Source organism: Epinephelus moara, chromosome 2 (genome assembly GCF_006386435.1).
Source record: "Epinephelus moara isolate mb chromosome 2, YSFRI_EMoa_1.0, whole genome shotgun sequence".
NCBI lineage: Eukaryota > Metazoa > Chordata > Actinopteri > Perciformes > Serranidae > Epinephelus > Epinephelus moara.
In genome coordinates this window covers 5,975,095-5,999,230 of record NC_065507.1, presented here as the reverse complement: position 1 = coordinate 5,999,230, position 24,136 = coordinate 5,975,095, and the positions used below count along the sequence as shown (strand labels likewise).

General features: G+C 42.1%; 1 protein-coding gene across 2 annotated transcripts in view; it reads left to right on the top strand.

Annotated features, from left to right (window-relative positions):
- Window positions 1–24,136, top strand: part of LOC126397858 (fatty acid CoA ligase Acsl3-like) — a 44,146-nt gene that overhangs the window by 346 nt on the left and 19,664 nt on the right. The window contains exons 1-6 of one of the 2 annotated variants that reach the window (XM_050056867.1): window positions 5,399–5,538; window positions 8,437–8,983; window positions 11,212–11,389; window positions 17,019–17,128; window positions 19,585–19,723; window positions 23,392–23,542. In XM_050056867.1, coding sequence (XP_049912824.1) covers window positions 8,609–8,983; window positions 11,212–11,389; window positions 17,019–17,128; window positions 19,585–19,723; window positions 23,392–23,542 — 953 coding nt within the window. In that variant the 5' untranslated portion in view covers window positions 5,399–5,538; window positions 8,437–8,608. Of the gene's footprint in view, window positions 1–5,398; window positions 5,539–8,436; window positions 8,984–11,211; window positions 11,390–17,018; window positions 17,129–19,584; window positions 19,724–23,391; window positions 23,543–24,136 lie in introns of those variants that run through there. The other variant, XM_050056877.1, reaches the window with a different exon arrangement.

Sequence of the window (24,136 nt, the reverse complement as noted above, 5' to 3'; positions counted from 1 at the left end):
ACCAAAGCGTAGGAAGAGAGTCACCAGTATAGCCTACTTCATATTTTCAAGAGCTCTTTTTAAATGGCATTGTGTTCAACTTTAAACTTTTCGTTAGATACTAGGCTGCATTTGGTTACCTTCATTACACAGTCATACGTCCATTGTTGGTGTGTTTATGGACGAAATTTGGTATTATTTCTTCTGGCCAACACCAAACATTATTTTACCATAAGTATTTATGAGCAGCGTTCAAAAATGTAGCAACAGGAGTTGGAATATTTTATTTTGAAATTCTAAACCGGAAGTTATCTTGTCATTGTGGTATAATTGACTTGTTAATGAGCTTGGATGTTGCAGCTTGAACATCTGTGGCTTATTGCTGAGACCACCATTATAAAACTAAAATCAGTTTGTTTTCTTGTCATTATTAAGATTTATTTTATTTTCCTTATGATACATTAGTGTCTGTCAGTGTTTTCATCAGGGGCGTTTCTAGGAGTTTAGGACAACCTACACAATTTGAGGGGGGTCTTGGGGGCTCCTCCCCCAGTAACTTTATCATTATTATTTATTTTCTACATTTTATTTTCCAGATTAATTCTGAATTGTGATGTTAAAAATATTGGTCGTTGGCGTTATTGATTAGTAATGAGTAGAAACAGAATACTTGGGAACTGCTACCAATAATATTTAGTAGCTATATAATATTTAATTCTGAGGCACTTGTACTCGAGTATTTATGTTTTATGCTAATTTATATTCCACTATATCTCCGGGGTGGGCGATATAACGACTATGTACGATATATTGATATATTTTGAAGCATGATAAAGATTAAGGCAATACTGTTTATGTTGATGTAGGGTGAAGTTGCGTTACTTAATGCATATCAGTGTGCTTCTCTCCTTACTCACACTCTCTGCACAGCTCCGCTCCCTCACTCACTTACAAGTTTTCCATCAACACTAAAGCGGGATTTATACTCGTGTGGCAGATCGTACGCCGTTGCCTACACCGTTGTGAGCATTTATACTTGTGCAGTAGTGCGTCTGTGTCACTCTGCAGTTACACCTCCAAAACACTAGGCAGCAGTGGTTTCTGTGAAGTGCTGTAAAGTTCAGTTGATTCAAAACACACATTAAACACACATTAAACATGGCTTAATAGAGACAGTTTCAAACACAAGTACACAAATCAGCTTCACTATAACTCGCAGCATTCACAGACAAACACTTGTCTTTATCTGGACACATTTTCCCCACAAATACAACATGCTAATGTTATTAGCACAAGCCTAAGGCATTTTACATTGTATAAGTTAGCCTAGCTGCTAGCAGACTTTTCCTCTTCTCAGGTAAATCCTGTGACAACAGCAACATTTAACAAAGGTAACGTTACAAAATTCAGCTCCATTACAANATTTATTGTTTCTTATCTGTGAAATAAAAGTAAATAAAAGCTTTGTTTCCACTGAGGGAAATGGTTTCAGCTTACAGAAACAGACAGGAGGTCTGCGTCTCCGCAACGTGTAGTTACATTTCTGGGGAGGTGCACGTCACATACAACTTAGGCTCTACATCTCAGAGGGAAACTGTACTTTTTACTCCACTACATTTATCTGTCTGCTTTAGTGACTTTGAAAACATAGATTAATAATACAATATATAATCAACTAATACATGATGATGTATATTTATAGATTAAACTACTACAACAGTAGGCTATATTAAGCATTTAAAATAAGCTGCACCTTCACCAGTGCAAGTGAGGAGAATATAAGTCTGCATTATTTTAGTGTTATAAAACATATACTCTAAGTAAATATATTCGCACAGAGTGATGAGTGAGAAGAGTTAAAGTTTTCTTGGTTTTTATTTACTTCACTTGTTAATTCTGTTGTCAAGAAACTTCTATTGATTTAGTTGTTGTATAAATAACCATACATCTAAATCATTAAGAGACTTTACAGCAGAGAAAGGACGGGTTGGTGACCGGCATGTTTGCCAGTTTGTCACCACACACACACAAAAGCAGAGAAAAGCTGCAGTCTGATCCACGTAATCCAGCCGATTGTGTTCTGTGCTTTCACTCTCCATGAAATCACACTTAAAACTCTTCAGCTGTTTTGCAAGCTTTTAATTATGTCACCGTTTGAAATGAGCAAATACACTTAATATGTGCAAATCTGTCCTGCACTCCCACACGCACACGCACATGCACAATCACGCCACAAACATCCCCTCTTTCTCTTTCTGTCTCACACATACACACGCGCACACACACACAGTCTGACCCTTGAGACCGAGTCGTGTGTTGCTGCGTCGTTTCGCCACAATGGCCATGTTGAACTTTCTGGAAGACTGCAAGGCCTGCCTGCTTAGCTGTGTGGGTGAAGGCACGATGACGTCGCTGCACAAAAGACCTCATTCACACAATCTCTTGAGGAAGCATACACACACAAACACACATACACACACAAACGCCTGCTCACCCCACCACTACACAGACCATGTCACAATATTACTCAATTAATCCAGTGAGTGGAGGCTGCCTGCAAAGCGCCTGCTTATTGCATAAAGCACCCATTGAGCAACTGCTCGGCTACATATTGCGACTATACCCGCTTCTCACTATTAAAGGTAAGAGATTAGACTTATGCTTGTGTGTTGCTGTGGTGCAAAAGAGGGTCTTGACCTTTTACTGAGACAGAGAGGAGTTAGACTTGTTAATCAGATTGTGTGCTTGGATGTTTCAGAGAGACCCGGGCCAAGCGCCTGTTTGTCTAAACCTGGTTTGACCCGTTTCTTCTGGCTGATAAACGGCCAATCAGGGCTGCAAGTGACAAGACAAGTGATTATGATGGATGTTCTACTCACACAGATGTTTATTGCAAAGCAGTGTGATTAAATGTGGCTCTCCATCTTTATACAAAGCTTAGCTGACATGTCGTCACAAGTCCTGCCTCCTTCTCTGACTGCATCACCTTATCTCTCTGGCCAGCTGACCAGTGTCAGTGCACACAGTAGTGCCTTCCACTGTTATGTCGTACTGTCCTGACATAGTGCTGAAATGATTAGTCGATTGTTGATGGAGAATTAATCATTAGCTATTTTTTAAATCATCAATAAATTGTTCAGGACACTTTTTAATCCTATGAAACCTGGAGCGACATCACTTTTGCAAGTATTTTAACCTTTGAACTAGGGATGTACCGAATATTCGGTAACTGAATATATTCGGCTGAATATTGCAAAAAAACACACATTCGGTATTCGGTGGAATAAGTTAAAAGCAAGGCCAAATAATAGCAGCATGTTTTGATAACGCAATCAAACAGCGTGCCATGACGGGCGGAGTAAAATGTCGGCAGTGTGGCGATCCGTCCATCACCGCACTCGCATTTGCGACTAAAAATAGTTTTGAGCGAGCAAAGTAGGCTTAAATCATTCAGCACGCTGTGCGAGCAGCCTACAGATTTCAACCAGCAGCAGAAACGAAAGGCGAATCCCGCCGGTTGTGGGTTGAACGGGGGTCACAGACACAGACAGTAATGTATTCCTGTCAAATATGGCGGCCATCGGCTTACCGGCGACTGAGAAGTCGGCTCCAATAATATCCTCTTCTTGGCGTCATGACTGCCCAGAAGTACCTGAACAGCCAAGCCAGCCGAACACAGACCGTACGTGATGTGTCAGAGGAGAAACGAGCCGTTCACGGCCCACAAACCNGGGTTCATCTGCAAAAACTAATACAAAACTAAACAACGATATTCGGTATTTGGCCAAGAGCTTAATATTATTAGGCTTCGGCTTCGGCCACAAATTTTCATTTCAGTGCATCCCTACTTTGAACCCTGAACAAATCGATGAGTGTGATTTCTGTCAAAGACATGGGGAAAAAAGGCAACGAGCAACTTGGTAAGAAATGTCCCATAAATTGCTGAATAAAAGATTTAGAATTTATTTTTTTAAAAATAGGGAAAAAAGAAAAAAACTAGAGAAAAACTGTATTTATGATTATTATTATTATTACATATTTAAAATTACATGTTACAGGGTTATTAGACTTATTACACACTTTTGTTTCAGGTCTTGTCCTTGTTTGGTTTTTTAACTTTCTTTCTTCTTTTTTTTAAACTTATTTTCAAGTTTTGAATTTTCTCCTTTTTACTAATTTCTTGCAAATTTTTGGGGTCATTTCTTTTTTCGCTGCTCATGGCCTTGGTCCCAGGTTTTTAAGAGACATCAGGCCAATTTGTTCAGATTTCAAAGGGTTAAGCAACTCTGCCAAACATTTACTGCTTCTCACATGTGGGTATGTGCAGCTTTTTTCAGTTTTAAAATCTTCTGGTTTTTGAATAATAGTCAGCCTAAATAAATAATATGATTATATCACTTTGTGCAGTATTGTGACTGACTTATTTTGCACTTCTCTGACTAAGGCTGCTACGAAGGAGTATTAGGGAAAAAACTCGTAATATTATGAGAATAAAGTCGTAGTTTTTAAGGAAATAAACAACAACAAACAGAATGGGTTAGAGGATGAACCTGCTTGTGGCAGCTGCTCTTTGTCTCAGGGGTGTTGCCTCGACACACATGTAATATTACGAGTTTTTCTCGTAATATTACAACTAAAATCTTGTAATATTATGACTTTTTTTCTCATTAAATTACGACTTTATTCTCGTAATATTACACGTTTTTTCTCGTAATATTACGACTTTATTCTCGAGATCTCCAGATTTTTTTTTCTTCTGTTGATGAGCTGCAGCGCAACACGTCCAGTATGTGCTAGAGACGACACTTGACACGACACCAACGTCTTGGTCCCACCTCTGATGCCTTGTGTGGCTCTGAAATGAGCTTTCCAAGGTATAAAAACATCATGGATTGAGTTTGATCCTTCAAGTTTGTAACTGAGCGCCTGAGTTACAAACTGTGTGGGTGGAGATTGAAGTTTAGAAGTGGGTGTTTACCATTCAGTGGGTCTAACCAAAGAGATTATGGGAAACCTAGATTCCAGTGTTTCCAGAGACTGACCCTGTGCTGCTTTGATTTTGACCAGACTTTTAGAAATCTCTCTTAAAGAGCATTACTAAATTGCTTGAGTAGCGCTTCAGCATTCAGTCTAAACCATCTCAAAGGCTTCAGATTTAGTGCATTTAAAACTGTTCATGCAGCAGACCTCAAACTTCTGCACACTGTAAAAACAACAGTAGAAGACTCTGAAGTCTGCCCGCTCCATGCTCTGCTGATGCTCTGCTCTTTTCATCTGGTCTCACAGTTTGTTTAGTTTTATAGTTTGTTCCTCCTCTGTGGCCTCCAGTCCATCGACCTTGACTTTCTGCAAATTAAAACGAAACCAACAAGCAAACAGTGGATGATAGCGGGCGATGGGGTAGAGCATGTCCTCCACCAGGGTGCAGATTTGGTGAGCTGTGGTGTCCCGTGATAAAGCCAGCCATCCAGGCTGGGAAACAAGACACCGAGTGAAACGACAGCGCTGCAGAGTCGGCGTCCCGCAGGGAACAGATGGTAGTCTGGGAGAGCGCTGTTGGTAAAATCCTTCATTTATTTATGAGTCTCAAAGGGACACTTGAGGGATGAGTGTATTTGGGAGAGACAGTGCATGTCAGCGGGCAGTTTTGTGAGGAGGAAGATGTGGTGCTTCAGAGGAGTCTCCCTCATATGAATAATGAATTACTGATGCTAGAATACAGAGTGTGTGTGTGTGTGTGTGTGTGTGTGTGTGTGCATGCTCACACCATTTTGACAGGGGGCATGTTTGTTTATTTAGCTGCATGATTGTAAAGATTGACTGAATAGAAATGCCAATATGCATTATGGGTATTTCTCACACTGGTTGTTAAGTGGTAGTTTTAAACCTGTTCAAACACACCTAGCCGCACTGATAAGACGCTGTTCAGAACTCTGGACAGCTCCCAAACTCTGTCAGCACCTATCTTGTATGTTACAGTCTCCATCACAACCCTAATTCATCGACGTCCAAAGATACAGTTGTGGTACAATCAAAACTAGGACGTGAGATGAATTTTAGAAACAGTCATACAGCTGGGTTGCAGTGATATACTGGTTTAAAGGTAAACCGTGATACGACAGGTGACGGTTATCATACTGAGTACATTTGCTTATGTATGATATTGAAAATAATATGCAAGTGGATGTAAGATCTCACCTTTATTTAGTTATTGTCAAAGGGGAACTTTTTACACATACTTCCATTTAACAACAAAAAGGTTTCAAGTTTGTGTTATGGTAATAAAACATTTGTTCACCCCAAAATAACCCTGGTTATCGTGCTGGGAAAATGTCAAATCGTTGCAACCACAGTTGAAGAGAAAAAATACCAGCAGGGTTCAATGTTTTTTTTGTTTGTTTGTTTATGTTTTTTTCTTGCCTGGTCAGGCAAGTAGGTTGGAAATCTACTTGCCTGAAGACTTAAGGTAATTATCATGTTTAATTTTTATTTAACCTGCACAGAACCCAGTTATGCTCCAAACACAAATATTGTAATGGTGGATTTCTACATTAAATGCACTCATAAATCTCAAAAGCATAAAATAAAATAAAATAAAAAATAGAAGATAAAAAATAAAATAATTTAAATTAATTTAAATTAAATTAAATTAAATCAAAATAAAATGGATTAGGATAGCTTTATTTATTTATTTATTTATTAATTTTGTCCATTCCACTGGGCAAATAATCTCAATGCAGAAATCACTTACCAGTAAAAATGACAATAAATGGTTTTAACAGACCTTTTTTCAACGAAAAACATGAGATTGTTTATTTTTTATGAGTAATTTACTGATATCAATGATTAAAGTGATGCTTTAAACCAACCTGCATATATATTTTGCAAAGTATTTGTCATCACTGCTCAGAATATCCTCAATTTTTGAAGCATCTCCAGAAAACAGTGTGTTGAAAACCTCCTGAGATGAATATTCTGTGTACATAATCAAAAAAATGTCCTATAAACTGATTGTATCATTAGAAAATCAAATCAGAACTGTATTTCCCTTGTTCATTTTCCAATAATTCAGATCCACTGTCTGTTCCAATGGATGGATATTTAATAAAAAATCCTGAGTAAAAGCTATAAATCTTTCATATGATATTTTGACATGTATACTGAATATGACATCTCATGTTTACTTTAAACATAGTTTAAACACAAATTATGAGCTTTAATGATATGATTTAGAGACTGAAACGTGCCTTGTGCTTCCTCTTTGCCTCACGGTCGGCCATGCTAGTTTAAAAAAGGGGGCGTGGCTCACACTGTGATTGGTTTATAGACATGCCATTAAATAAGTCTGTGCACTTAGGTGGCGTCAGACGACAGAAATCAGATCTAAACATCCTCGAAATGTTACATCCATTGGATAGGACGGAGGATCTGAACAGGTTCAGTCAATGAATCAGAGTCAGGTTTCAGTGTGTGGCAGATGCAAAGCAACAAACATTCTTGCGTATCGAAAATGAAAGTTTGCTGCAAGTTTCTTCCCAAAATTGCTGCCAGCTGCTCAAAACAAAGTTGGAGTATCGCCCACATCCTCAAACGCCACCCAGCTAAACACCTGTTACCAGGATACTGAAATGCTCTGCTCATACATTTTGTTTTTACCTGCCAACATTTTCAGCGAGTGCCCGATCAGTACCATGCATCTCACAGCAGAGATGAGAAGGAGGCGAGATGGCTCACCCTTAGCTACTTCCATCATCAGCTCCGGGAAAACGAGGCATTTTACTTGCAGTCCTTATTGTTGAGCGCTGCATCAAAATCCCCCCTAATCTTACGTCAGGGAGTTTAATGGGTACCAGTGTGGCTACTGGATCCACTAACTGGCAGAACACACAATGAGCTGCAGCTTGTTCTTTCTGTGTCCTTATCTGTCCCTCTGTTGGCCCGCACTTGCCATCTAGTGGCCTGTATCCTGTCTCACACACTCAAATATGCTCATTCAGAGACCAGTCGTGCACCTTCTCACACTCAGTGTCGTATACAGCCTGTTTACTGTTTCTTTTTTTCACTTTCTCTTCTGGTTTCTTCACTTTCTGTTTGTTTTTTCTAATCTGTTCCTGCTGCTTCCTGTCTTTTTGCTCCTGATATTTAACAGTCATGACACTGACAGTTACATGTGCTGTACTCACGCTGCATATGTTCTATGAGTGTGTTGGATACAGGGGCTGGAGGAAGGAGAAGGAACATGTGAAACAGACAGAGTGGGCTTGTTTGTCACACAGCGGTTTGCAATTGACATTTTCCCTTCTGCTTTTTGTGAGTGCTGGAGTACATGTGACTGACTGTTTTGTTTCGGTTTCTGAATGAGCTGAGATCCTTGTACTTGTAGGTATCATTACGAGTACAGGGGTAATCTTATTTTGACACTAGTCAAATGTCAGATTGATGTCTTTTATTTTCCAGAAGTGTGGACACCAGGGTGTACGAATCAAGCTCTCTGAAAAAAGAAGGAAGGAAGACAAGGGGACAGAAGAAAAGACGGACCGACGACAATAGAGTAGGAACTTTTCTCACAGCTCGTCTTCCTCCACACTCTCACCTCACTGCTCTCCAACATCGTCACAGCTTCACCAAGATGAAGCAGAAGGAGGACCTGAACCCCATGCTGCTGCTCCTCTTCCACCTCATGGTGTGGATCTACACCTTCATCACCTTCCTGCCCTCCTACATCCTCAGCTGGGTCTCCAGACCCGACAGGGGCTGCTACGGCTCCGAGGAGGAGCGAGCCAAGAGGGCGAAGGCCCGCTCGGTGCTGGGACGTCCCGAGGGACCCTACCGGGCGGTGAGTGCCTCCAAGAGGTTGGTGACGTCGCTGCACCCTGGAGTGGACACCCTGGATAAGGTGTTTGAGCACGCGGCCACGAGGTTCCCACACAGAGACTGTCTGGGGACGAGGGAGGTGATCAGCGAGGAGGACGAGCGACAGAGCAACGGGAAGGTGTTCAAGAAGGTAAAGAGTGATGCAGGAAGTGCGGTTATAGAAGTAACAACATACTAATAACATGCCAGGGAACACACATCTAATGAGTGCAGAGATAAAAAGGGCATTAAACACAACGTCAGACTTTTAGTGGATGATATTGACAGTGCATAATTGCCATGAGTGGTGACATCACAGCCTGTTTCACTGCAGCAGCGTTCTCTCTACATCGTGTACCTGCCTTTCTGCTGCATTTGGTAAGGTGTCCTTTACCTGTCTGTGAGTGTCAGAGAGCACAGAGGACAGATTTGCACAATAACACAGCATTTCATCCTCACATTGAGTGGTGTCAGGGAGTTGTCTTCTAACGGGGCCAATCCCAGTGTTCAGTGGTCTGCCAAAGAAAATCTCAAATGGGCTGAGACCACATCTGCTGCAATACTGGAGCAACTGCAAAAAAATGTTGTCTCTGTTATTTGGACACAAAAACATGGAGAGAAAAAAGACCAGGTTGAAAAATATCAAAGTTTCCCCCAAGAAATACACTTCTTACTGTGGTTTCCAGCTGTTTTAGGAGTTAGCAGTTAGGAGGATGAGCGGATGAGATGCCCATCCAGGGAGGTAATGTTATGTTGTCTTTTACTTGTTCACAGCATTGTTTACATAATGGCATGTGCTTTGTCTGTTGACCCGTATTTTCTCCAAAATCCAAAATATTTCGAAACTTCTGATACATTCCCAAGTAAATAAAGTTATCCTCATCCTCTTTCTCTGCTTCTTGCCATCTGCCAACAGCTATTTGACGGTGACTTTCAGAACAGAAGCATATCCTAAAGGTGACAATATGGATCGATGTTTTCACTTCGCATTGATGATATTGGATTTTTGATCATTTAATAGTTATATCGATCCAGATCGATGGATCGTTACACCCCTAATAGCCACTGGTTGGACAGTGGTGTCAAGGCATTTGCTTCGCTGAGGGCAGAAAAAGGAAGACTGATTACAATCAGTAGATTTAAAAATAAGTGAGAAGGAACCTAGAAAGAAGGAGAGAGGACAGTCAAATCAAAATGGGATTCTTCAAATTGTAAGCAGCCCTCATTTTAACCAGGGAGCAAGGCAAGGATTGACCCCCAGCTATCACTTCCAGAGCAAACAGTCGACCACGGTGCAACTGTCTGACTGAGTTTAACCAGCCAGCATGGGATTAGAGGTGCACCTGTCCCATCCTAGCAACCTGAGCCAACATCACAGCCTCTGTTCCTCCTCCTCCCCCCTGTATTAAAGGCATCACTACCTGGTGCACTACTGTTTCCTCCGTCCCATCTGAGGAGAGGAAACAGGATAAAAAGAAGAGTATGAAAAGTAAAGTACAGATTTGGTCCCATCATGCAGGCTAGTGGAACATTTCACATCCATGTCATGTGCTTCCTTTTAGAAAATCTACTAATTTATACAAACACCTGATTCACAGATTATCTTGAAAGCTATTTCAGCATTCAGTGTAAACTTTGCCCAGCAGAAAGCTTTGAAACGTATCAGCGTGCTGTTAAGGCGTTAACCAACATTACCCCACTAATCCCAACAGCCTGATCCTTCTAATCCAATTAAAACCCCACTGTTGAAACCTTTAATGCTGCAAGAGAGCGTGTCTTACTGTAGCTGTTTACTGCTCCCAACAAGTGGAACACTGTACAGTACAGTCATCGTTACAGTGTGCCTCTTTGTGTGCACTACCACGCATGAACCATTGGGAGCCAGTATAACCTCACTCATACATGCAGGAAGCTGCTGTGTGTTTGTGGCTGTTACCTGTCATGAGTGTAGCACTGAGAGGTGAAGAGTAAATCCAGAAGCCTGTGTTTATGTTCCTCTTGTGCAGATGATGACCATGAAACACTACAGCATGAGAAGAGGAAGTAGTTGTGTTTGGCAATAGTAAACTGTTGCTCCCTTTCCTGTGTCTTTATAATGTGAAACAGGCCAAACATGTGAGTGTGGGATGTGCTCCTGCGGTAAGATGTACCAGCAATCATGCGTATTGATTCAGTGGCTCAGTACATCCTCTAAATAGTCACAAAAAGAACTCAGTGTGACACTGAGTGAACACTGGGAACTGAGCCTTTATAAATACGATGATTTGGAACATTGCATCCTTCCTGTCTTTATATATCGCACTCTTTTATTCCCCTTATGCTTCATAACTAACAACATGTCTCTCTCATATCCTCCCGCTCCCCTCTGTCCTCCTGCAGGTGGTTCTGGGTGAGTACTGCTGGCTCTCCTATGAGGAGATCCACACGGCAGCGTCGCAGCTGGGCAGCGGTTTGGCGTCACTGGGGCAGCGGCCAAAAAACAACATCGCCATCTTCTGTGAGACACGAGCCGAGTGGATCATCGCCGCCCAGGCCTGCTTCATGTATAACTTCCCATGTAAGTGCAGCTATGTGTGAGTATGGACACAGGAATACATCGAGGAGGGTCGACGAGTAAAGCTACCACCTCATGAAAAAGGCCGTTTTTGCCCTAATTTTTGGAATAAGGGCAAAAACCGGAACACTTTGTGCATGTAAGTCAATTCTAATGCCATTAGCTAAAGTTAGTGGTATCAATGGACAACTCACAACTGCACTTTTCCTGTGTGGCCCTCAATCACATGCCGGCTCCCTAAATTGATAGTGAGTCATGAAAACTTTGACCTCTGCACTGTAGAGCACTTTCAGTTTTGGTAATCCTACAATTTTAAAAGCGACTCTGTGTACACTTTCTATTCAGTTTTGGCTTTCCCACTGTGCTTCTTCCAAATGTGTTTGAATTAGGCTGATTTATAGCTATTTCTGTTTATGCGTGCGTGTGTGTGTGTGTGTGTGCGCGCACGTTAGTGGTTGCAGTGGACAACTTGTAACACGCAGGGCCCAGCTGAGCAAAAGAAGGTCAATTTGTCCCTTCTGCCTCGTGTTACATAAGTATCCCACATCCTTCGCTCCTTTTTTTTCCCTCCATCCGTTTCATTTTCTTGTGATGGAAACTCAAATACTGATATTTTATACATCGTCACCACTTATGCTTTGGCTGTGCTTTTGACAGAAGGCGTATTTTGTACTGGAAAGTGGTTCTTTCAGCTTGTAAAGAAGTAATCCAAAGAGTAAAATGCTGTATCTGTCAGCCTAACAAAGTTTTTGGTTCCTTCAGGTGAACAGGTCAAGACAAATCATTCAACGCTAGCACAAAGCTGACAGCTAAAAGGGATATTTTAAGAATTATGACATTAAAAAAAGCAGATTTACTTCAGCAAAATGATCTTCTCGGGATAAAAAGACGTTTTCCAAACCTGCAAACTGTAAATTTTGAAGCTACAGAGACATGTTTCAGCCAAAGAGTACTTTTTCTTACTATGAGCATCCACGGCAGCACTTTAAGCCCATTAATTCTTCGCGATTGTCCTCGCAGCACCCTTCATTTTCCCCGTTTTCTTGAGTTTACGCTCCATTAAACTGACATGCTTTTAAAAAAGCGCTGCGAGTCCAAGCCAATAAAGCATCTTTATAAAGCGTCCTTCTCTCTTGCGAACACAAACACTGGCCCGAGGCGGTGCATAACACACAGCGCGGGGGGTAGAAAAGGAGTTAAAGGTTGAGGGAGAGACGGAGGGGAGTGAGGAGAGGGAGAGAAGTGAGGGGTGATGGCGTCAGAAGAGGGGTGAGAGGGTGTACGTGAGCATCTGATGTTGACAGAGGCATCAAGGAGTCAGCCAAAGGCCCCCAGTGAACTCAAACACTCGGTATGTGTGCGTGTGTGTGTGTGCATCATATATTTACTGCTTATTAGCTCTTTGTTAGACGGAAAATCATCATCAGCGAGTTCTCTGAACTTGTCATATATGTGAGTTAGATAAAAGAGCACCACACTCTCTGCATGAGGCTGGTGTTTACATAAAAACACCATAACTTCAATTTTGGGTGCTTCTAACATCTGAGCGACCTCATAAAGACCCCGTTTGTGGAACTGAAAAGAGAGTGGCAAAGTTAACACAGGGATGAACATCTTACAAACTCTGTCCCTGCTGAGGAAAGCCTGGACCTCTGTTACGATTTCTTGTGTGTGTGTTTGTGTGTGTGTGTCGAGCTGGAGCCCAAACGAGTGTTTAGATCTCACGGCTGGAGGTGTCATGGCCCTCATCCACACTCACTCACGCACACACAGTAGCAGAGCAGGAAGTAGTAGAGCTCCATGACGCAAGACTGTGATGTCACTAAGCCCTGTCCCATAAACCCATGTGTCTGTGTCAGCGTGGAGACGCAGGGTTGAGGACCTCGTTACTTTGTGTTGCTCTACCTCTCCTGGCCTTTCTTCCTCTTTTCATTTGTCTATCTATTGTCATTTCCTCATGAGACCAGTGCTCCCTCTCTCCGTCTCTTTCACCCTCTTCCTCTGTGCGTCTCCTCTCGGATGCAAGGGATGACCTGGAGCCAGTTTGCTTCTGGTGCTTTGATCTTTCAACAAACACACACAAACACACACAAACACTCGAGCACTTATTCGCACAGAAAAAGCCACTTTTTTTAGTCCCGCTCCACCCAAAAATATTTTGCACTTGAGCTTCACTGTGCAGAGAGTCTACATTTGACACTCGAAGATTGTTTCACATTCATCGTCTAAAAGTTGAAAGGATTATCGAGCTTAAAGATATACTATGCAAGATTTTTTCAGCTACTGTTTACAAACAGTATTTCCAGTGAATGTGACGGCCAACCCCAGATTCAATTGACCTTTTGCTAAGCCCCGCCCCTTTGTGATGGTCCGACCAGCTGTCAGCTTAAGCATGAGCCCACACTGTAACTAACTGCACTCCCTGAAGAGATATTATCATGTTTTAGGAAAAATTGAAACAGAGATTCCAGAGAGCAGCAGACAGAGGGGTCTACAGTGTGTGTTTGAAGGATATATCCAGGATGTCAAACTGACTCAGCAGCAACAACAGGTTAAAAAGACAAAGATAGTTAGAAGCTAAAGCCGAACTATAGGCTACAGATCACAGTGTAAAAGTGAACCACCACATCACTGCTGATCGCCACACAAGACAATGAATATAAAGGGAAACTTTGCTGATACTGAACCAGCTGTGTGGCATCACAGTGTGTGCAGATGAACAGTGTTTGGCACCGCCTCTGTGCCGCTGCTAGCACCTGGACCTCTGTCACCAGACAGGCAGGGATCACATGGGGAAGTCAATGCGATGACACACAGCTGGTCGACTATCAGCAAAGTTTCCCTGCTTCCCTTCACTGGTTCCTGTACAGCAGGGTCGGTCTTTGTTTCACTGTTATAATCATTAAAAAGCAAAAGCAGCATGTGTATACATTCAGTAGGCTATATCTTCAGTAGCCAGCTAGCTAACCCTACACTTTTCAGGGTCTGATTTTGGTTTTGGAACAGGGAAGAAACCAGTGGCGGCTGCTGGTCTTTCAAACAGGGGAACTCACTTCAAGTTTACATCATAAAATGTGTCATATTGTAGCGAGGCACTCATGCCATAGAACCACAGCAAAACACACCTCAAAGATCTTCAGATGGGTTTAAACACCTGTACTGTGGTGTATCTCTTATGGAAATCAGGAACTCCAGACGGCACTCTGTCAGAAGACTCCACTCGCCGATGCCGGTGTGTATTTCCAAAGCGCTGTCAATCACAAAGGGGTTCAGCCTCTGAGACAGTTCCTCCAATCATCATGCAGACACCGAGCGTCCACTCCCGCCTACCGCTCCATTAGGTCCCAGGGAAGCTGAGCCCCCCTGGAAGTGACGATTTTGTCGCTTTTATCCAATGAGCGTCTCACTTTGCTGCATGAAAAAAACCTGCTCAGCGCTGTCCCATAGGAATGCTTGGAGGCTCCGCGTCCACCGTGCTGACACGAGAATGTATGACAGGGAGGTCGCGTTTGAAAACTGGTGATAAACAGCTGATGTTTGAACATCATAGTCATGATGTTAAACGCATCCTAGCGCTCTTATTTTAATGTAAATTCAATAGTGCATATTTGACCATTTCTTCTATGAAATTTTAGGGGAAGTTCAGCCTCCCTTGTTTTCTCAGAGCAATCGCCCCTGGAAGAAACATTTATCTTTTTCCAACCTCTCCAGGTAACGAGTATCATTAATACACGACGTGCCCCAGGCACAACATTTAGCTCCAAATCCACAAAACAGCCTGAAAATGAAGGAAATCTGAAACGACTGCATTAGAGTCAACGGAGCACAGCTGTGTTGTTGTCGGACCCTGGTCTGAGCCGGCCTGATGCTACGTTATGATTGGCCAGTCTGTGTTCAGGGGCGGGACTTATCGAGGGGTCAATGCCAATCCTTACATTTACATTTTATTTAGCGATGTAGCTTCCTCTTGGACGCATGCTGCCTACAGTCTGACACCTGGGGCCGTATTCAGAGCTTCCTACAAGATTTAGAAGATCTCAGTGCCGACCTCTAAATTATGTTCCACTGGGAAGCAGTCAGAGATGTATTTAGGTCATGCTCCCGAGCCAGCTGGACAGAAAAATATACATTAGGAGCAGCTATAGATGTTAAGTTACAGATATCTGAGACCACACCTCTTGCCCTTCTTTAGCAGCTGATCCCACTCTGGACACGAGGCAGGAACTGCTCCTTCATAACATTTCTAGTGCTCATGTGGCTCAATGGGAGCAAATCCCCACAGCCAGGTTCTATAATCGTGAGGAGAGCCTTCAACAGGAGGAGTGGAGGCTGTTATGGGAGCATATTGATGATATCGTATAGGTTTGTGAAGGCATCTTCAAAAGTAACATAGGGGTGTAATGTTGGGGTGTCCATCTCTTTCTCAGTGATCTAATGTCCTCTGGAGGAAACACAACGTGATTTAATCAAACCACATCATATGTTGAAGACACAGATGATTCAATATCTGCATGCAATACGAGATATCAAACTCTAAGGCCGATGCTCCTTTGTGGACGCGTTAATGCAAGCACACATACCAGCGCTCCATCAGAAATATGCACTTAGTCACAACACACACACACGCTCGCGCATACCAGTACTGTTTATATCCCCAAAAGAGTGCTTGTCGGGCAGTGAGAGCTTGTGTCCCATTGGCTCGCATGCTGTGCAGAGGCCTCTTGAGGTGCTTGATGATGTCATCGGCATGGGAGGGGCCAAGTCTGAACGACTGAGTGGTGTCGACAGAGTGCACGTACATGGTTTATTTTCACATAATGCTTCCCTGTCTAAAGCATGACTGCACACACACACACGGACCAATCGATAAGCTATAAGACATTATTTATATTATTTATTGAGTCCTCTTTTTCTGTTAGTGTGTTTATCTATGTTTAATCCACTGCACAAAGCAGCCCCTGTACATTATAGTGCAGTCCGATACAACAGGTTTCCGACAGAGTCAACACACACACAGCTACAGCCAACTAAACAGAACATTTCAGGTTAACAGAGGCTTCAGATCGACTGTATCTATCTCTGTCCTCTCAGCCAGTCGATGTACTGACTGCGGCTTTAAGCCTTCAGATCTCAGGGGTTAGTTCAGTGACACATCCCTTGGTTCGGACATCTGGCTGACATTTTGGAAAAGGCATACTGGCATGGAGTCACTGCAGACAGCGAGCCAGATCGTACGTTTATTCCACGAAGTACTGTATGACTTATAGCCAGTAATGTTTTCTTCCTGTGAATTAATTTTGTTGCAAAAGCGTCACTGTCTATTAGTCATGATTTACTCGAACCAAGGTCTATGATATGTGTGTATTTGTATATCTATATTTATATATTTTTTGAAGTGGTAAAGTTGCAGCTCTGCAGTTTGAATTCAACAAGAGAGAGCAGCTCTCTAAAATACTTTATACCCTTAATTATGTATGACAAAGTGAGTTCAGTCAGCAGGGTCTGATATATCATGTCTAGAAATGATTAACTTTGTCATGATGATGTGTAAATACAATGAAGAAACAAGACAAATGGAATATTTATTTCGTTTTTTTGGTATATTGTGTTTTCTTGTGGGTGTGTGTTGCAGTGGTTACCCTTTACTCCACACTGGGAGGTCCAGCCATCGCTCACGCACTGAATGAGACTCAGGTCACACATATCATCACCAGCAGAGAGCTCCTGGAGACCAGACTCAAGGTTAGAACACACTCCAACACCACAGGAAATATGGCATTTGTTTCAAAGCTCTAGGTAGTCAGTGGCATTCAGGCATCTTAAGCACTGTGGCGTAGTGGAAACGACACCTCATGTAAACTCCACTTGAGTATTTGGCCTCCGTAGAGGGAGCAGCGACACTCGGTCATCTGGCTCTGAATTTAAGGCATTGCCCAGTTCTTCCACAGATCTATCGAGTGCAACTGTGCATCGTTAGTTCAGGCATTTTGTTGTAACAGGCAAAGAACAATAACCAGCAGTGATGACTGGTAATTTGGTAATTAAGTTGAGTATCTAAATCAGAGTCCTGCACAGGTCCATTTTTGAAAACCTGCGCCCGCCCATACCCATAAAGGTCAGTACTAGAACCAACCTGTTACCCATCATTATGTCTAAGTCAAAGCCACACCCATTCGCACACGTTAATAAAAGTCCCACGACCTGACCTACACCTGTGATTAAATGCACACAATCTACAGTCACTCACATTAAGCTGGGTTCTCCGTTCTTAAATAACAAATCCAGTGGAGGAGACGTGTTTTTTACTCGCTGCACTTGATGCCGGGATGGTGAAAACATTATGCACACTCACTGGATGCATTCAAGGATCCTTCTTGGGTGTCTTGAACTCAATGTAGGCTACCACCTCATCCTTGGGCTGCAAAGTTTCATGGCTGGAGTCCTCCACGTCGGTGCTGAATGTGATGACGGGGTCAAAGTTTCAACTTGTGTCACTGACTTTCAAAATAAAATTAAGTGTGGCTTGATAATAGTGATTTATATGTCAAAACATTACACATATACTGCACATCTTTTCTTCTGAACAATAAAAAGAATATTTTTGTTTTTACCCGCTACCCACCCATGCCTAGTTTTTTTTTTACCTGGTACACAGCTTTTTGCATGTTACCCGTGGGTAACTGATCTCAATAACAATATTTCTTGCAATAAATAAACAGATATTAAAGTGTTCTAATGTCTGCCTCTCTGCTGCTTTCACACACTGCTGTAATATGAACAAGTTGTTGTTAAATTGATAAAAAAAAAAAAAAAGGAAAGTATTTCCAATTTTCTTTTATTAGAAAAAAATCACATTGAATTACAAAAGGTCTTTTAACAACTTAAAAAATTCCCTGAGTGCAATATCACAGCCCACGATGTGTTTGATGGAAAAAAACTTTCTGCAGCCCTAGTGGGCGCTAGAGGCCAACACCAGCAACAGCTTCTGGTCCGAAACCATCTTGTCTCAAAAAGCTGAAGGACATAATGAAAAAGTGGTAAGGAAAATGTAAGAGATCCACCCTGTGTGGACAGTCCAGAAAAATATTGCATGGTACTTTTCTGCAAACCATGAGAACAATGTACATTTGCACATTTTCGTACGTTCAAATCAACGTTTCTAAAGTGACAGTTTATGAACTGACTTTGTCATCTGAAGGTGGAGGAGATGGTGGGTGGTGTGACACTAAGGCGACACCTGCCAAACTGCAGACCACTGTGTGAGACAGACAGCAAAATCAGTTGCCGTGTTTCCAGCTGCTTTTTAGGCACCAGTAGCAGTTGCTTTCTACCCAGACGTTGTTGCTTTTCCTGCAGGGATAGTGGCACAGAAAGCGGTTGATTTTTCTACCAAGACATCGCTGCTTTTCCTGTCGAGACTGTGGCCCCGAAAACATGTATCTTAAGCCAAAACATGATGTTTTTCTAACCATAACCGAGAAGATTTAGTGCCTAAACCTAACCACACTTTAACTGCAGCACTGTTGAGAGGTAAAGTTCAGACACATCCTTTACATAATAATGTACAAATGTAATATTTTAGTGGTTTGCAAAGATTTTTTGAAGTCGAGCTTGAAGTTTGAAAAATGTTTTCAACAACAAAATTACAGAAAGTCCAAAACTGTCATAAAAAGTTTGATATAATCTGAAACACAGCTGTACACGTAAGATTATGTTTTAAGATACATTTCTCTTCATCTCAGTGTACGAAAGCTAAGTAAACTAAGCTGAGGTGGGTTTACATCGCTGGTCCAGAGTCTGTCAGTGCTCTGACATCAAATTGTCTCTGGTCCACCACTATCCATCAGAGAGAACCTGAGATACTGGGACAGTGCTTATCGAGGTGGAGGAGCGGCGCAGAGTGTCACCACAGAGACATAAAAACAAGAAGCAGTGCACATGCTTGATATTAAGAGCTTTGGACAGGTGCAATCCCCAAAGACAAATCGTGCTCTGGCAATTCATCTCCTCTTTTATCAAGGTGGTGTAAACTCAGCTCCTCTGCTTACTCTCACACGTCCCCTCTCAGCCCAAATATTGATGAAGACGATGTGCATGGAGTTTGTAGGAAACCTGGTTCTTGTCATTTGTTAACGACGTGAACACGGCACGTGGATGCTTGTTATATTTGTGCTCGTGCTTACATTTGTGTCTGTCAGGATATCCTCATTGAAGTTCCGAGGCTGCACCATATCATCGTGGTGGAAAACATACCGACCTCGTGGCCCGGCTATCCACGTGGCATCAGCGTGCACAACATGGCTGCTGTACAGAAGCTGGGAGACAGGCCGGAGAACGGTAAGCTTCAAATGAAGACGTGTTAAAGCACTTTCAATTAAAACTTTTGTAGGTTTTATTGAAAGTAGTCGGCCTAAACCACCTCAACCAAAAGAGCACCGCCCCCTTACATTAGATCAGAAGTATCACTATCAAATGTAAAGCTTCACCCGTGTGTTTCATACTGTGCATCTCTGTTGTTTCAGTAGCTTAGAGGTTAAGTTACACTCCTAACGGGATGGTTATGGTGGATTTTTCTTGTGGGCGGATTGGTATCAGTCCCATTAGGTCATGTGAATGAGGAAGTGCTCACATCTGTGTCAGATTAAGGTCGATACGACGCTTATTCAGTTAGCGGACTAGATGGATGAGGACAAGTCTTCGCCCCCTCTTTGCCTTCTCTTGTGGCCCCTTGAACCGACTGACCCAAAACAAGAGAAGCTGGTAGTGTCGTGCAGATAAAGAGAGAAGGAAGTAGGTTTAGGAAGGGAGGACGGAGCACTGGGATATAGGGGAGGGTCATGTTTACAGACAGCGCTGTTAACTTCACATGACATCAACTCTCAGCTCGCACTCCTACACGCCGCGTATCTGTGTAAGAGGAAGAAGAGGGGCTTGTGACTGTAATGTGATCTACTCTCCTTTATGTCTCTGTTTATCCTGCGTTTGGATATTCAGGCCCGCTGCACTCAGAGGAATGAGGAGTACACCGCTGCTCGCCAAGCAAACCACCAACTGGTTTTGTTTCCCACTTTAAACTGATTTGATCTTTACTTCTTGAGTCAGAGGGGAGGCCCAGAGACACGTGACTGTCTCTTCAACTGTCTTCTAGTTCTTGGTTTTGACCTGGATTTTAAAACTCGCAAATGATCCTTCAACTTCATGCAACAGTGACATGAATCATGAGAAAGAGGGAAGCTGTCCTCAGGCTCCCTTCAAGGCAGCAGATGTACTTAATCTTAAACCATGCGTTAGCGCGGACAAGCGGCTGCATCTTAAATTGTTGTTTACATACTTGCCTATGCACTACACGGGTTACAAGAGGACTTCACCAGAAGGCACAGCAGTGAGCTGCTGGATTTTCACAATGTAAACAATAAACAAAGTGACACTCAAGGAGGTCGCTATATTGTAATTCTACGATTATTGTTTATTCAAGGATCCTCATTAGAAGCACATGGACGTGCCTCTGGTCACACTGAAATACAGTACAAATATAAAATAGGAGTACAGACAAATTGAGATCTAAAAACAATCAAAATACCAAACTGATACTTAGAATAAAGAAATTAAGGATAATGTAAACACAGACTAAATTAGACGAGCCAAACATACGGCCTGTGGGCCAGAACCAGCCCGCCAAAGGGTCATATCAGGCCCAGTAGATGACTTGGCTAAGAGGTGCCAGGTTTCAAGAGCAAGTTAAAATATAAGTCATCAACCCTGCCAGCACAGGGGGCTCCTGCAAAACAATATATGGTCGTCCATCTAAAAGTAGAACCTGGTGCAAGTTTTGCTGCAACACAACAGGACATCCTCCGCCAACACTCTGTGTTGGCCAGTCACATGCAAGCGCACATTCCTGGTGAATTCCTTTATTGAAAAGACGATGTGTGCCTAATGTTTACCCCGTGACTGTCACAATAAAAGAGTGAATAGTTGTGATATCTTTCCAGAGTTGTAGGATCCTGCCTCATAGTATTAAAAATTGCTGGGCGTCTGATGAGCTGTCAGATTCACAGATCGATTATTTTTTATTTCAGTTGTTTATTTTTACAGGGACAGCGCACAATGAAAAGTAATTGCGCCAGAGTTAAAATAAGAGTTAAATACATAAAAAACAAAACAGTACATACAAATCCATCAGTGTGAGATAAAATCAGTATGATAAATACAATAAATTCATTCAAGGCAATCATTGGTGGCGACATGTTTGTGCTGACTTTAGCCAAAGCTTGACTTCCTGGATTGTATGTCATTGGTCTCACCAGTGCCTGAGGCAACACCCCCAATCACCGCAGCCCCTTGCCTTGTTTTCAATCAGGACTCTTTTCAGTCTGAACACCAGCTTATACTTGAAGTGAAGTGCTTGTTCAGTGTGACATTTCCACCCACTGTCACACTGTGGAGGTGAGAAAGGAGTCAGGGTTTAAACTTACTGGCTCTCTTTTTTATTTGTTGCACAACTGTTTCTGTCACTTTCTCATATGTACAAACAAGAGTATCATCATAAATTCCTTTGCAGACAGGTATGTGCGTAAGTGTGTAACGTTATTCCCATTTGTAGGATTTGTTGCACCTTGCCGCTCGCTCTGATTGCAGGATTTTTCTGCTCCACCTTCAAGTGTAGCTATCTGGAACGGCTACAAACACCTGTGCCTTCAGATGTGGTTGGATGACATGTAGTAAAAACTAGTTTGCACCACAGTCTGCACACACCTTTTAGTATCAACTGAAGAATCACACTTGTATGAGAGTACTTCATTTATTAGGGTACTTGAAAACAGATTCAGATTCAGGCAACTTTATTAATCCCACCAGGAGCAATTTGTTTGAACAGCTTGCCTTGCACACACTACAACACAACATACAGTAACATGTAGACACATAAATAAATGAGTGATAAGATAAGAAAACAGACATAAAGAAATATGCAAAGGTGTTCAGTGGAATAAGGGAATCTACAAACAATAAAAGTTAATAGACAGTTTATCATAAAAGAGATATAAAAACAAGAATTTACAGAGAATTTAAAAGACGAATAGCAGAGGGATAAAAAGATGTTGAATACTGGTTAGTTTTACAAGCAGGTAAAGTGCTCTGACTGCAACAGAGAAAATTCACCTGCAAGAAGATGTCCAGAAGAAGCTTAAATAGCTGTGGTAGTTTTCTGGAGAGCTTTTTAAAAAGTGTAGGCATGAAGACGGACACACAAGTGCAAGCAAACACAACCACAAGCTGCTCCCTGGTCACACAGGAGGCATGAGCGCCCCGGACAATTTGGCTCCTGGAACATGCATTGAATGCAATATCAAAGAAGATTCAGGCCTACGAGGTGACTTGAAGTCCAAAACACTAAGATGAAAGTCAGGCCTGGATTAACTGAAGAAGACATAGTGCCCTCCACATGTGCACAGTTGGAGTTCTGATAAGAGAAAAAATAAACAATGAGATTAAAGAGGAAAGAGTGGGGAGAATGAGAGGTAATGGAAGTGTCAGATAAAGAAGAGGAATAGGTAAAAGAGCAGAGATGGGGAAACAATGAGGAGAGACAACAGTGGAGGAGAGTGAGAGGAAGACAAGAGATGGTGTTTCTGGCGAGCAGAGTCAGACACAAACTCCTCAGTGTGCCAAGACGGGCCTGGTTGTTTAATATCACAGCTGACTATTTTCCATCCACGTGTTTGAACTCTTACAGAGACTCTATTGAATTACACACACTTTAATATTTTCCTTGGCCTTCGACACCCTCTGTATTTTCTTTTATTTAATCTGTTTATCCAGCTCACATGCACAAATGGAACAGACAGATGCATGTGTCTGTGGACAAGGTTTAAACTGTGATATATTTTTGTGCAAGGCTGTGACAGTTCAGTCTGTGTTGTGTGTGTGTGCAAGTTTTGAGGCACTCAGCTCACATGCGTGTTTATACATCTGTATGTGTGTGTGTTTTCACATTCGCATTACAGCAGCACGTGAGCGAAAGCAGCCGCTGCCCTCAGACATGGCAGTCATCATGTACACCAGCGGGTCCACAGGCATACCGAAGGGCGTCATGATCTCCCATAGCAACATCATCGCTGGCATCACAGGCATGGCCGAGCGGATACCCAACCTGTGGTAGGCAACACAAACTCGTATCTAATAATCCTAATCACATGTTAAGCAACGTGATATATGTGTGACAGACACTTTTTTCATTATAGTAGTATAGTGAGATTTACATTGTCAAGTGTTCAAGCTCTGTTTCAGTATTGGGCGAAGGTAGATTGTAACCTTCTCATGATGTGTTTAATTTTGTAAAATGTATCTTTTGGCGAGAAACTTGGATAAATCAGCTGTTTGAAGGATAAATTTGTTGAAGTTTTCACTGCACTATAAACTAGATATTAGAGAGGGAATTATGATGTATCATATACAGTAAAAAGGCTTCTTGTTCAAAGTGACATTTATTTATATTTTATATATTTTTATAGAGTAGATTTCTGTGTTTCCCTGGCACGAAAGAAGAATAAATAATAATTTAAAGCTAGTCCATACCCATTGGTAGCTTTGTCACCGTCTACCTATGCCAATCCTCAATGCCTATGTGCAGTTTCACATAGATTGACCACGTCAGTGAGTAGAAAAACGTGGGACAGACAGAATGACACTGACAGTTTCCATGATTATGTACAGCATACCATACCATGACTTAGTCATACCAAAAATTAG